This window comes from Aythya ferina, assembly GCF_964211825.1.
Source record: "Aythya ferina genome assembly, chromosome: 1".
Taxonomy (NCBI): Eukaryota; Metazoa; Chordata; class Aves; order Anseriformes; family Anatidae; genus Aythya; species Aythya ferina.
Genome location: NC_140296.1, coordinates 8,105,488 through 8,119,954, shown reverse-complemented (window position 1 = coordinate 8,119,954; position 14,467 = coordinate 8,105,488). Strand labels below are relative to the sequence as shown.

The following is a 14,467-nucleotide window of genomic DNA, read 5'->3' as shown; positions in this document are numbered from 1 at the left end:
CTGTGGTTGAAGTGGGCATTTGGTGATGTTACTTTAACTGATGTGATTTTTTTTGCAGTCAGATTTGCTGTATTGCAACATGACAATTGCAATATCCATTCCAAAAGAGCATCTCCAATGCTTTGAGAATATCATTGGTAAATATACGTGAAAATTTGTCATACAATAGTACAAAGATGTGTATATACATATGTGTATATATGCACACTCAGATAAATCAGGAAACCCTTTGTGTCCCTTGAGTAGGCATTACGAACACAACTTACTCTTAGTTAGAGACTCCATATTTCTGCATGTGCAGAGCTTGGGAAGGAGGTGATCCTGTTTGATGGTATGTGATGCATTTCTGTTGAGAATCAGTGCTTGTGATTATCTTAGCACTTGAGTCTCTAGATACATTGTCCTGATAAAAGGTGTATATATCATTCTGTGTTGTAGAAATATTTTTATCCATTTTAAATTACCCTTTATCTTTCAGGTATGGTATGAATTGCCTAATCCAGTTTGAAGATTTTGCCAATGCTAATGCTTTTCGTCTCCTCAATAAATACCGCAACAGATACTGTACGTTCAATGATGATATTCAGGGTAAGTACAGTTAGGAAAATGCAGACTTAACCTTCACCTTCTTACGAGGAAAAGCAATTAAGATTACAAGAGTGTTTATTACACAATACTCAGATGTGTGATAAGTTTTAGCATTTACTCATAAGCATGAAAAAAAAAGAAGCACAGCAGTCAGAGTGGAAAAGTGAGTCTCCATTGTTTTTAGTAATTTAGCTGTTGACTGCAGCAATGTTCTGTGCAGAAAATGGATCATGTGCTTTAGATTATTAATATAATTTAGAGAGTTCCATTAAATTTCTTACAATCTAGCTAAAACAATACTGATGTTTTATCAGTTGTGCAAGGCTTTCAGTTTCCGTGAGCCACGTGGTTATTAGCTGATCCTGGCAATGTCCCTCTTTTGTTATCCTCCCCATTATATGCACAAATGATAAGGCAAAACCAGCTTTTTTTCCTCTCCATGGATGCGAACACCAGGGTAGTCTGAGAACAGATGTTGTCTCCTAGGGTGGTTAACATAACTCTTCCAGCACCAAAGAGAAATGGCAACAGCAAAGCTGGGGTTAGAAACAGCATGCCTCCCAGGCCTTGTGAGGCTCATCTGTCAGCAGAATTGCTCAAATGCACAGAGGGATGCAAGCAGCATATTGGTGCCATCCTTGCCTGATGCTGACTTTGCTTTAAACCTTTGGAAGGGGTGTTTGCCCATCCCGCAGGGACAGGATCTTCCCAAGTGATTAAAAATAACCAGTTCTTCTGTGAGTTTCTTTGCTTTTTCTTCTTTTGTCTGGTCCCCCTTGCAACATGCAGAAATGTCGGCAGTTTGTTGACTTAATTATTTGCAGTCAGTAGGACTTATCCTCACTTGTATTTGAAAAAGATTGGAAAAAAAAAAGTTACTGATGTTGTTTTTCACACAATGATGGCCCTTTTGTAAGCAAATTTTGCAGCAGTATTTCCGTATCAACCACCCATCTAGCAACATTTGGCAGTGTGCAATAGATCGTTCATCTGTGAAGACACAAGAGTCAGTAAGACCTTGGCTTGTGGGAATACATTTGCTGTAAACGGATGCATCGTCCCTTTTCAAAGACACTTTCATGAAGAGGGTTTAGAAGCAGAGGAGCTTCAGGCATTTCATAGAAGGTGAGGTATATAACGCTGTACAAGCAGACTGCTAGCTCTTCTCGGCACCTGAAAAGGCTTCCAGTGCAAGAGAAACACAGAAAAATAGAGTCCAGGGGATACAGTTTTGATTGGAAGTTTTGAAGGAAAGAACCAAGAACTCAAACTTTCTTGGAGATGGATAGATGAAGCCTATAATAGGAAGCAGATGATGTAAAAACTTACTTTGGATTAGTTGCTCTCTCTGCAGGTGGAAGGGGACTCAGTGGCTGAATGGAAAGGAGGCCAGGTGATGTGGCACATCTGTGGGGCTGGATGGAGGTTTCTGGAGGGACTGATAGGATTTTAAGTCTTACTAAAGCCACTAAAATAAAGCATCTAGCTGGCACTGTTTCCACAGTAGCAGATAAAGAAATAAATCCTGCTGATCCTTTGAGCAGACAAGTGATGAGTCAGGGAAAGCAAGCCACTGTTTCTGGCTTTCTTATGTAGCTGTCAGAAAGAAAAGGAGAGTCCAAGCCAGGGTCACAAATGAGTTTTAGGGACCTTTGTGAAGCTGAAACAACTTGGACCCACTTAGCTTTGTCTTGGAGTAACGTCAGAGATAAATGGATTTGAAGTTGGGATAAGTAGACGATTTACCCATACTAATATATCCCTCCATTCCCCATATCAGAAAGGTAGAAAGTGCCCTTCTCTCATTTACACCCTCCTGTTCTTTGTTTTTCCTTCAGGCTCTCTCTTTTATAACATGCTGATGTTTCATTATTTGCCTACTTAAAAAAAAAAAAAAAGTGGGAGAGTTAAATGCAAATTGTGTTTTAAATGATTAATGAGAATTGTGCAATGCCTTGCAGCAGTCCTGATTCATTTTGCTCCATTCAGACAAGAACAGACCTCCTGAAGCCTGAACTATCCTAGCTTCTGAGCTGGCACTGTTTTAGGTATATTGATTTAAAAACACATCTTAGGCACAAACAGTGCAAGGTAGGTCAGGCCTGAGCTGCGCTAATTAAAGTCGTTGTCCATTGGTAAATGGGAGTCTGAATGCAGTATGCCTACACACACAGACGAGGTGTGGGAAGAAAATATAAATTGCTCCACTTCATCTCCCTTAGGCCTCTCTCTTGCTATCCCAGGGCCTTATACAAACAGAAGGCAATTTATAATATTAACGCCTAATTTTTTTTTTTTTTTTTTTTTTTTTTTGTCACTCAAATTACTATATTACCAAATCCATCCTAACCCAGCAAAGTTAAAATGACTCAGGCCCTTTCCAGTTGAAGCCAGCCTGCTGATGCTGAGTGGGATGCCTGCCAGGTACCACAAACGGGATGAGGTGATTGCTCTTATTCTGAAAGCCATTAGCCTGGGAGCGAGCAGCTGGCTCACAGTGCCCGCGCGTGGGAGCTCCCCATTAAGGGAGAGCTTCTCCTTCCTCTGTGGGGGTGATGACATCAGTCCTTTCCCAGCTCTGTCTGGGTTCATGCAAGGGGCAACAGCTTCAATTTCAGCTACGTGGGAGAAAATTGATTGTCCCTTCTCCCCGTTTCCCAGTGAAGTACCAGGTCAGGCAATGCAGCACGTGTGAAATTGGAGGGGCATGAGAATGCCTTGAATCCTTCTCTTTGTCCTCCTTTTGCGACTTTGCTCCACTGAACTGTGCACAGTAATAAACAGAAAGTAGGAAACTGAAGTCTTACAGAAGTGTAAAGTCTTGTGTACCCCTGCGATAACCATCTGTGCCTTCCTGCTTCATACTAGAAAATATATGAAATTATTAAAGAAGTCACTTTGGAACGAACCTTTGGACATCACCCAGTCCAACCCTTCACTCAAAGCCAAGGTGATTTCTAAGTTAGATCCAATTTAGACATTATATCAGGTTCCACAGAGAATATTATTTGGTCCAGCCAAATAAATTGCAATATCTCTATGGATGGAGATTTGAAACCTCTGAACTGTTCTGTTCTGTTCTGTTCTGTTCTGTTCTGTTCTATTCTATTCTATTCTATTCTATTCTATTCATGGCACCTGTTCCAAAGTTTTCTTATCTTCCTTGTGCATTTTTTTCCCCCTAATATCTATTTGGAATTACCCTAGGTGCAACTTGTGTTCATTGCCCCTCATTCTTTTGCTGTGCACTTCTGGGAAGAATCTGACTCCGTCTTCTCTACAACCTCCCAGAAGGTATTATAGGCAGAAATTAGATGCCCTCTTACTCTTCTGCAGCCTAATCAAACATGGGTCCCTCAGTCCTCTTTGTACATCCTGGTCATGTTGATGGCCCTTCCCTGGACTCACTCCAGTTTGTCAATAAATTCCTTCTGCTGAGAGCCCCACGCTGGATATGGTAGTCTAATTAAGACCTCAAAAGTGCTGAAATAGAGAGAAATGATCGATTTCCTTGACCTACAGTTCTGCTGATGCAGCCTGGGAGGCTGTTGGCCTTCTGTGCCACAGGGGCACATTGCTGGCTTATCTTCTTGTCCACCAGGACCCCCAAGACCTTTCTTGCAGAGCTGCTTTTCAGCCATCAGAGATATGCACTGAGTGCCCACAAGAATCAGGAGCAGTTTGTGCTTGGACTAAGCAGAAATGGCATCAGACCCATCAACCTGTGATTGGGGTTGGACTGCTTGGCTTGCTGAGTTGGAATCTTTATGCTCCTACAGAGATCCTTCAGTATGATGACCCAGTAAGACACAATAAAAAATATTCATTATGAAAGTTGTTGTACAGAGAGCCCTTGGGACTTTCATCCTTCGACAAGGCCCTAAACAACCTAACCTAACTTTGAAGCTGGCCCTGCTTTAAACCAACACTGGACTGACCAACCTCCAGACATATATTCCAACTGTAGTTTTTCTATGAAAAGCTCATCCTCCTCGTTGATCAGTGTGTCACTTTCCATATTCACATAACAAACATGAACTTTTTGGGCTCTGAGTACTTACCCAGTACAGAAGTTGTTCTGCAAGTTAAGTGAGAGTTGCAGAAAAATGAAGATATTTCTAACATTTTATTTAATTAATTGTATTTGTATATGTCATTCAAATGCCTTTCATACATATAGGCAAGGCAGAGAGAATGGTGCACAGAAACATAAAGCCTACAATCTTCTGTCTCTGGGCACCTCTAGCAGTGTCTTAACACAAAACCTGGTAACATTAATAACATTGATAGCTTCTCAAAGAATCACTCATCTGTGTGTTTTAGATTTCCCCATGTCCAATTTGAGAACAGACAGGGTTTCTAAAATAGGCTGAACATCATGCAAATGAGACTTCCTCAAGGCACTTCAAGATGGGAATCCCCAAATCACTAGCCATGTTAAAAACACTCAGTCCTTTTATTTCCATGGTTCCTCCATGCCTAGAATCATGCATAGGGGGGGACCACTTTTTGAAGAACTTCTCAATCTTTTCCCAGTCATTAGAACAATGGTTTCCTTTTGTTCTTGGCTGTACAACTGCTGCTAAGCCTCCAAACTTACCATGACCCACCAGGCACCTTGTATCATTATCCTAGCAGATAATCTTCCCATAAGATTTCCAGGATGCTTCAGGCAGCAGTGTCTCAGCCTGGAGGAGCACTGCTCGCAGACCTTAGCTGAGGTTGGGAACAGACCAACTCCAACACTGCAAATCTGAGCAGCTTCCAGCATCTGGACAGGTTAGAAATCAGTCCCATGCAAACATGGCCCATTTTGCACATTTCCATGTGCTTTGAGAAGCAGGGTTAGTTTTTGGCAAGGCATTGACAAATTTCAGCAAATTAAAATGATGCAGTATCTAACTTTGTTGTTTCAGCTGGCGTGGAAAATGCATCAGTAATTATCATCAGGAAATTAAAGGGGGGGGGAAGCACAATAGGAAGGGAGTGCTGGACGATGTCACGCTGCAGGACAAAGCAGGCTGTGTCCTGCCAGGCAGCTCCTGAGCAGCACACTCTCTCCGTGGGGATTCACCCAGCCTGAAGATAGATGTGGAGATATTCTCAGTCCTGTAGGGGTTCACCATTACCAGGCCCTTTTGGACATGCTGTGCCCTGCAGCAAGAAAGGCTCCTGTATTTCCTTTTGATGCTAATACATTAACGATTCAAGAGACGGCTCCTAGACTTGTGTCTAAATAACTCATTGACTGCTAAACGAGCCAGATCAGGACAGCCTGGACTCCTGGGTGGGAATGGTCTGCAAGACCCTGGGCTTAGTGCAGTGCCCTAAAGATCACTTTCTGTCATTTGGGGGATTATAACATTTGCCCCCCTTTCCTCTCCTGCTTTTCTTGTTTGGTGTTTGGTGCATAGCCCTGTGTTGCAGGCCAGGGTTGTGCCATATTTTTAAGGCACCACACCGCATAGTCCAAGCACTTTACAGTGCAAGGAGAAAAAGCAGGCACCTAGAGATGACCAGCATTAGGCATCTGCCTTAAGGTAAGCTCCATCATTAGGGAGCTCTTCACCATGCCACCACCTCCAGAGAAGATCTGGGTCACCAGTGCCCCTAGATCTGTTAATGGTGGAAATTAATTTCTTCCCTGAGCATCAATGCTTTGCATTTTACTGCTGTTCTGGATGACTTGCTCCATGCCATTTCTAGATTTATTTCCTTAATATTTTACAGAGGCACTTTGGGGGGAGGATAACAATAGCTGACAGCCATGGAGGTGAAGACCTTGTGCTGCAAACACTTCGGCTGCTTTTTGCTTCAGCTTTCTTCTATTTGACTTTTGATTATGTACATGTATTTGGAGTGCATCTGGATGAGCTCCATTCTTCTTTCCAGTAACAAGCTGAATGGCTGTAGGGAGTTAATGTGAACCAGGATTTGGAAAAGCTCTATGCTTCTTCTGCATTCATAAATTTAGATACATTTTCTTGGTTGCCCTTCGCTGGAGCTGTTGAACAGGTGTTTGCTGTTTCCTGGGCCCTAACCTTAGCAGGGTTTTGATGGGGTGAAATATAAGCAGGCAAAGCAAGGGTGAAAAATGAAAATATGGGGCTAAATTTGGCCATCCCCTCCAGCAGTGTGGAATGCATGGGTGCCTCTGCCTTTCCCATCTCTGCTGCATTTTGAAGCTCTGGAGCAGATCCCTTCCCCTTGGTGTTGCTCCACTGACATCTATGGGGCTAGTTCTGCCTTACACTAGAGCAAGCAGATGATCAGCCTTGGGGCGGGGGGAATCTTTGCAATATTTTTAGTGTGCCTGATTGTCAGAGATTAATTCCTACTGGAATAGCCATCTTCCTGAATGCACCGTATTTTTAAAGGGCTCTTTTTCTTTGCTGGTCCTCTGTCTGGACTCCCTGGAGAGACTCCTGAGGTCTGCTTGCTAGCTTGTGATATTATTTAGCATTCACTTTGACTCTTAGACAGATGGGATGCTTTGTGAGCATTTTCCTTTTTCTCTCTGTGCCCTTCCATATCTCACCTCGGATGCAGATCAGCCAAGCTGCTTCTTGCTAATTACTTAGGAAGTAGTTATCTGTAATAACAGCATTCAATCTCTTTGGAAAACAGATATGTTAATGTGTTGAAGGGTGGTTGTTTTTCCCTTGCCACAACTCATGGTGAGGGTTTTTCTTTTCCCCCATCTCATTTTGTGGTCTTTTTGGAATTGCACTACAGTGATTAGCCAATTCCTTATACAAACCAGCTGTGAACTCTTCTCCACAGAGATGCTTCTATTGTTACATGCTCAGAAATTGTAATTATCAAAGAAAAATATTGAACTAAGGCCAAGGTACCGTAACTTTGTTACTTGAGTAATGGGGTTTGATGCAGTTTAGGAGACATGGAAGGATTATAAACACTTTGGAGAGAGAGGAGGAGGATTAGGAATGGCAGAGCCCTGCTGTTTGTCTGCTCTGCAATGCAGGCATGGGGGAATGAGCAACGGCGTGCCCTGTCCCATGCGGCTCTGCTCCACAAAACACACATTGCTCCGCACGATGGATCCGTGCACCCTGTCTTTCTCCACATCCTGCTCCTCAAATTCCTGCTCCTGACATGCTTAGAAAGACTCAGAGCCCCTCTGTTGAAAGTCCCATGAGTATTTTCCTCTTGTTTAAATGGGTTTGCTGATACCAGCATTTGTCCCATCAGACTTCTGAACAATGATAGGATATAAAACAACTTTGCCTGGGTCGGGACTAAGAGAAACGTATTTCTCCAGTTACGTTTGTTTCTTTTAAATACTTCCCAGGCATCTGTTGCTGCTGAGGCTTTGACCTGACACACTGTTGAACTGTAATGGCTCCATGCTGGGATTTTCCCCTCTGATCACTTACCCACACAGGGATTTGGGGATTTCTGTACAAAGTAAGCCTGGGAGATAGTGCAGGAGCATGTGTAAGCGTATACAAAGGTGTTCGTTTTCTACTGTATACCACAAGGTTGGCACTGCTGAGAACTGTGGGACCCTGATCTTTCCCCACTGCTTTGCAGTTCTGAGTGCCAGGGTGGGTTATTTCGTCTCTTAAAAAACAGTGGTGGCAGAGACACTTTCAGGGTGCATTTCATCTGACCCAGATCAGGTCTCTGCTTTAGCAAGGACAGGTTCATGCCTTCTCCAGAGGAGCCCCTGTCCCTAGCAGTAGCAAAGCAGTGCTGCTGCTGATAGACTTACTGAAATGCAGAGAATGAGCATGGGCTACCTGTGTGACACCCCAAAAAAGCAAAATCTAATATAATGCATCTATGCAATTATCTGTCATTCCTATAAATTCCTTGTATATTCATTGTCTTCTACTCTAATTTTTCTACTCATGTGACATTTAATTTTTCCAGGTAAATATATTACTCTATATATAGCTTAAAGAGGCAGAGATTTAGAGCAAGAGAAGCAGGAGGAAATCCTTCATGTGTATACTTCAGTTGTCTGAGCTGGCAAACATTAACACTGAAGCAGGGGAGATTTGATTGACTGGTTCCTTTGGTATCAACATCCTTTTAAACTGGACCCAGATGGTCTGAATCTGGAAATAAACTTATGCAAACAGTTTTCTGAGCTAACAAAGGGAACTCATCCTTGTTGCTGAAGTGAGTGTCTTGAGTGATTCCTTCCAAGAAAGAGGTTTAAGAAACCACAACCTGAAATATTAAACTGTTAGGTTGGTCCATTTTCTGTCTAATACAGGGATACTTGCAATGCCCTCCTGAGTAAGAAACAGTGCTGCTGCCATTCTGTACCTGGGTGCCGTGCATAGACATTATGGTGCTAATGTTTGCTGCAGGACCATGGCCACTGCCACCTCTGCTAAACCAGAGTCCCTGTTAGGTCTAGTAATTATTCAGTTTCAGAGAACTGAACTCATCTGAGTTACAAAAGCAAGACTTTGGTGAGATGGTGGTACTGGCAAACAAGTCTCATTTAGCCATTAAAAAAAAAAAAAAGATTTAATTTGTTCTTAAATGGGTTCCTTATGCAAAATAGGCTATGTTAATAAAAGTTACTTCTCGTCCAGAACAACTGTGCTCCCGCTAGGTTTTGTGCATGCAAGGAAATAATGAAAGAAAATCATTTTCCTAACACCATGATATACCAGGAAAGTAAGCTTTCCTAAGCTGTGACTGTCACACTGAAGAGAAGGTGCCGTAAAGCTCGTTATTTTCTCTGTCTTCAGCAGATCCAGCAGCACCATCTGCTGGCTTCACTGGTCACGGGCACGCTTTGCTCATGAGCTGCTCTGATTTTCCCTCCCTGGCTGTTGGCTGGTGCCTGGCAGCACCCCAGGGCTGCGAGGGATCTCAGTGGCGTGCTGAACAACTAAAAGGCCAGGAAAAGAGGAAATACTGGAAATTTGGTGAAACCAGAATAGCCTGATAGCCTAAAAGGGTTCCTTGTCCCCCCAGCACAACACAAGACTTGTTACCCGTGGTCTCCCTTCACACAAAGCTCTGAAGATAGGAATGGAGAGAGCAACATCAGAGCTGGGGACAGATCCCAAGTAGTATCCTTTGAAAGGCAGAGGGGTAAAACTGCCTCCTTCGTTCCTAGTCCACCTCTAGCACTTGTAGCCAGCGTGCCCAGGTGACCTGATACCACCAGTGCCTGAACCCTCACTACCCTGTGCCTTACTGATTTCTTTCTACTGTTTTCTATGCCTTACTGATTTCTTTCTACTGTTTTCTATCACCTGGGATAGAACATTAGATGAACACTAAATGTGACTGATGTGGGGTAAAGGCAGATTTATTCACTCTAGCCATCTGTCTCCCTGTATGGATGGAAAGCTGTACACATCACAGTACTGTCTGCTCTCCACATATTGCATTCCTTCTCACCAATCTGGGACAAACTCATGTTCCCAGACACTCCTTAATGCTTGGCAGGTAGATGTGATGCCTCTGAGTCAGGGGTGAGTCAGGGAAGTAAAAAGAGAGCAGAAAGTGCTGTGATCTGAAGGTGAGTGAGGAGAAGATGATGGTATTTCCATGATCACAAAAGATTTTGTGACAAGGGTGCCCAAGTTCAGTCTGCAGCTCTGTTACAGATGTCTTGTGTGATCTCTGTCTGATCTTAGACAAGTCACATGCACCTTAGACTCTGTCACTAAAGGACCAGAGTGCCTTCCCTACTTTGAAGTATTAACCCTCAAAGACTCCTGCAAGACAGGAGAGTACCACTTTCGCTCTACATGGAGTCAAAAGGACACTGAGTCTCAGAAAAAGTTAATGCCAAAATCCCGGCGGTTTAAGAGCGTGGTCCCTCCCACAAGGTTTCTACCAGTGTATCAGTAGGACAGACAATCCCCTTGCCAAATCCCCATGTCATGGTGTTTCTCTCTTTTCAGGCACTGCGTCTGTTGCAGTCGCTGGCATCTTTGCAGCCTTAAGGATCACAAAGAACAAGCTCTCAGACCACAAGTTTGTTTTCCAGGGAGCTGGAGAGGTAGGAATTTTCTTGAGTTTGTCCTTAAATATCACCTAAATTCAAATTTAGTGAGGGAAAAGTCAACCATGAATCTTCCTGCAAGGCCCATCCACCTGAAGGCAAAGCACAGAATCAGGTTCCTTGTCACTGGTCAGGAGTGGGGCCTACAGGTGGATCTTGCTGCTGCATAGAAGTTGCCAAGAATTTTTCAGTGACATCTTGACCTGTGAGTCCTGGACAGTCCTCCTGGATGCTCTGAGGCTGTCAGTGAGGCTAGCTTGAATCCTCAGGGTTGGTATTTAGGGTAAACCAGAGCATTTAAGCAACACAGTTGCAAGAATTGAGATTTAAAGAATTGTAAGAACATAAACTCATTCTGTGGAGTCAGTCGTATTGCCTGCAGGCCAGAAAGTCAGGTAGCACTCAGATAGTCTGTCTGGTGGTGTTCACAAAGAAAGAAGAGGAGGAAAAACTGTCTGAAGCCTGGACTGTGAACAAAAGAAGTTGGTCCAGGCCCTGGCTCAGCTGTTGCCCACCTGCGGGACTTTGGGTAAGGTGTGTCACTGTACAACCGCAGAGTAGAAAGCCTCCCAGCTTTGTGCAGTGCTGTGGGAGGACCCAACACAATTCTCATTCAAAATCTGCTCCAATCAGATGTTACTACCCCAATGAAATGTTTATTTACTCTGTTTCAGGCTGCGATGGGCATAGCTCATCTCATCCTCATGGCCATGGAAAAGGAAGGAATTTCACGAGAGGATGCCATCAAAAAAATTTGGATGGTGGACTCCAAGGGACTGATTGTCAAGGTAAATTTGTCTCCAAAGCTAATCTCCACTTCCTCAGCACCTCCTGCAAGCTAGAGAGAGGCCAGAGCAGGCAGACACCTTGAACCCTGCTCAGCCCTGGAGCAAGGGCTGCAGTTTCACTGGTGGCAGCAGAGCTGTTCCAGCTCATGGAGGGCTGGATCTCATGGTGGTAACAGTGTATCAGCAGCACTGGCTATCCCAAAGGCAGTGCTTTGGGATGAGCCCCTAAAAGTGGTAGGGTGATGCACTGCTGTCTCAGTGGCATTGCAACTGCACATGATCACGGCCTCAAGCAGCACTGGAAGTCGTGCGTGCTGGATACATGGGGCATTACAACAGCAGTATTGTGCCCTGCTTGGTGATCCAGCCTGGCCCAGCTCTGCTCTGCACTCTCTGGGTCCTCAGGGCATCTGCCCCCATCCCTTCTAAGACTGGAGGAGACTTGTGCTACATGCATGACTTCTCTGCCCTGGCAGCCAAATTCCTTTCTCCACACAATGGGTGTATTTTGGAGGGTGAGATGAGTGGAGATCAGCCCCACATGACATTACACTGACTGCTCGATGCCTGGCTGTCTGATGCTGAGGGCTTGCTCTAAGGAGCCTGGTTTAAGAGGAGGGCAGAGAGATGAAACAAACTGATGAGTTACTACATTGTGTCTCCACCTTTTGCCAGAAGTATGAAGTTTGACTCCTTTTCCCTCACAGGGCAGGAGCCATCTGAACCATGAGAAAGAAATGTTTGCCCAGGACCACCCCAGTGTGAACACGCTGGAAGAGGTTGTGCAGAAAGTGAAGCCTACAGCAATTATAGGTGGAGTTCCCTTAACATGACCTTTTCATGTCAATGCACTTCTTAGGAGAGTTTCTGTCTTTCTTCCAGGACCTCCTTTTGTTCTCAGAGTCAAAAAGTAAAGAGGTTGCTTCTTTTTTTTTTTCTTTTTTTTTTTTTTTCCCCTTTTTATCAGTTGAATTCTCCACATCATTCCCTTCAACTGTGGGACAGAGGTTTTCCCTCTGTAGGAGACCCCCAGATGGGCAGCAGATGGAGGTGCCACTGCAGGCAGGATCTGGGGCTTTCAGCAGCGAGCGTGACCCAGGCAAGCGGGGCAGGGATGAGGACAATATTCAGGAGGCAAAGTGCTGAGAGCTGCATCCAAAACAGCCCAAACCCTGATCCCTGCGCTGCAAGGAGGAGATGTGGAGGAGCAAATGGCTGTATTTTGAGACAGTCTTTTAATCTCTCTATAACACAAGAAACATTCCCATCTGCATCTCCAGAGATGGAGGCCTCCCACAGTTATTTTGTGACAGAGGTGTCTAGGAGGGATCAGTGCAGCTCGCTGCTCTCAGTCAGAAAGCACCCACTCACTCCTCTGTTGTTTTAGGTGTCGCAGCCATCACGGGAGCTTTCACTGAGAAGATTTTGAAGGACATGGCAACCTTCAATGAGAGGCCCATCGTGTTTGCCCTGAGCAACCCCACAAGTAAAGCAGAGTGCACAGCGGAGCAGTGCTATCGCCTCACTGAGGTACTGGATCTCAGCACAGGGAAGATGGGGGCTCCAGACACGCTCTGGCCATGCCTGCAGCATGACTTGCAGTTGGGCAGTGCAAACACCCCCTCAGTGCTCAGTGGCTTTGTTCATGACACTGTTTATGGCTCTGGAGACCAGGCCTTTCTGAAGTATGAGCAGGGGGTGGCTTTGCTGGACATTTGTCTACCTGGTCAGCAGAATTTCCTGAGTATACATCATAGAAAGCAGCAGACATATGAGATGTCTCTTCTGAACTTGGACGTTTCTTTCTCTCTCTTTGATCAGGGCCGAGGAATATTTGCCAGTGGGAGCCCATTCTCAAAGGTTACCCTGCCCAACGGACAGACTTTCTTCCCTGGCCAAGGAAACAACGCCTATGTCTTCCCAGGAGTGGCACTGGGAGTCATTGCCTGCGGAGTCCGACACATCTCTGATGATATCTTCCTCCTCACAGCAGAGGTTTCCAAGTGGCAAATAACTACTCTTCTTAAAAATTATTATAAGGGGCACATGCACATACTTAAGGCAATTTCAAGAAGCTAACCTGGTGAAGTATTGCATGAAAATTGCACATCATCAGCAAAAAGCCATGGCTTTTCCCATGGGAAGGAAGTCCTGAGCAAGGTTCATCCTTCGTTGCACCTGTGAAGGCACCTGCAGGAGTGGCAACAGGGTTCCCCTCACTGACCACAGCTGCTACCCTTTATAGCAGCATTTTACCCAGTGAGGCTGTGGAATCTCCGCTCCATGGAGATTTTTAAAAGTTTTTGGACGTGGTCCTAGGCAATCTGATCTCGGTGGCCCAGCTTGAGCCAGGGAGGTTGGACCAGATGGCCTCCAGAGATCCCTTCCAGGCTCAACCATTCAGTGATTCTGTGATTCTGATTTTGTTCATTACCTGCCCTGAAACAGCACTTCCATTGTTCTGGCTGCAGTTTTAAGTCTGTAATTAAATATATACACACAGGTATTTTGAGTAGTTCAGAACTACTTAGTTGAGAACTAATCCCAGCTCCATTGTTGCCAAGGTTTCAACCATGTGTTGGGTGATCCTAGTGAAGGTAGCACACACTTGAGACCATCTCTGTAAACTGTCTTCCTCTTCTTTCTAGTCTATTGCTGCTGAGGTGACAGAACAGAATCTTGCAGAAGGAAGACTCTATCCCCCCTTGGACAGTATCAGAGAGGTGTCTTTCAAAATCGCTGTCAAAGTAAGTACTCATTTATTTCCACTTTTTGTGGTAGGGAGGGCATAAATAGCCCTGGCATTGTTCTTGTTTTGTGTTTTTTAAAATCATCTTATTCTGTAGCCTAACACAATGATTCTTGGGAATCCTTCCAGACAGAAGTGCTTCTTTGATCTCTTCTATCACTAAAGGCCACATTTAAAAAGTATCTCCTGATTTTGGATGCCTCACAGCTCACAAAGCTCTACATTATTGCTTGGAGCTGTGACTGCTCAGCACTTCCAAAAATCAGGTTTAGGGTCGACATCAAACATGAAGCAAGTTGCCAAAAGATTTTAGGTTCCAAATTGCTATTTTGGAACCTT

General features: G+C 44.4%; 1 protein-coding gene across 1 annotated transcript in view; it reads left to right on the top strand.

The window, feature by feature from the left end:
• ME3 (malic enzyme 3) overlaps nucleotides 1-14,467 on the top strand; it is a 128,790-nt gene that overhangs the window by 113,538 nt on the left and 785 nt on the right. The window contains exons 7-13 of the mRNA XM_084511502.1: nucleotides 479-588; nucleotides 10,491-10,588; nucleotides 11,266-11,379; nucleotides 12,087-12,192; nucleotides 12,767-12,909; nucleotides 13,201-13,374; nucleotides 14,028-14,126. Coding sequence (XP_084367628.1) covers nucleotides 479-588; nucleotides 10,491-10,588; nucleotides 11,266-11,379; nucleotides 12,087-12,192; nucleotides 12,767-12,909; nucleotides 13,201-13,374; nucleotides 14,028-14,126 — 844 coding nt within the window. The remainder of the gene's footprint in view (nucleotides 1-478; nucleotides 589-10,490; nucleotides 10,589-11,265; nucleotides 11,380-12,086; nucleotides 12,193-12,766; nucleotides 12,910-13,200; nucleotides 13,375-14,027; nucleotides 14,127-14,467) is intronic.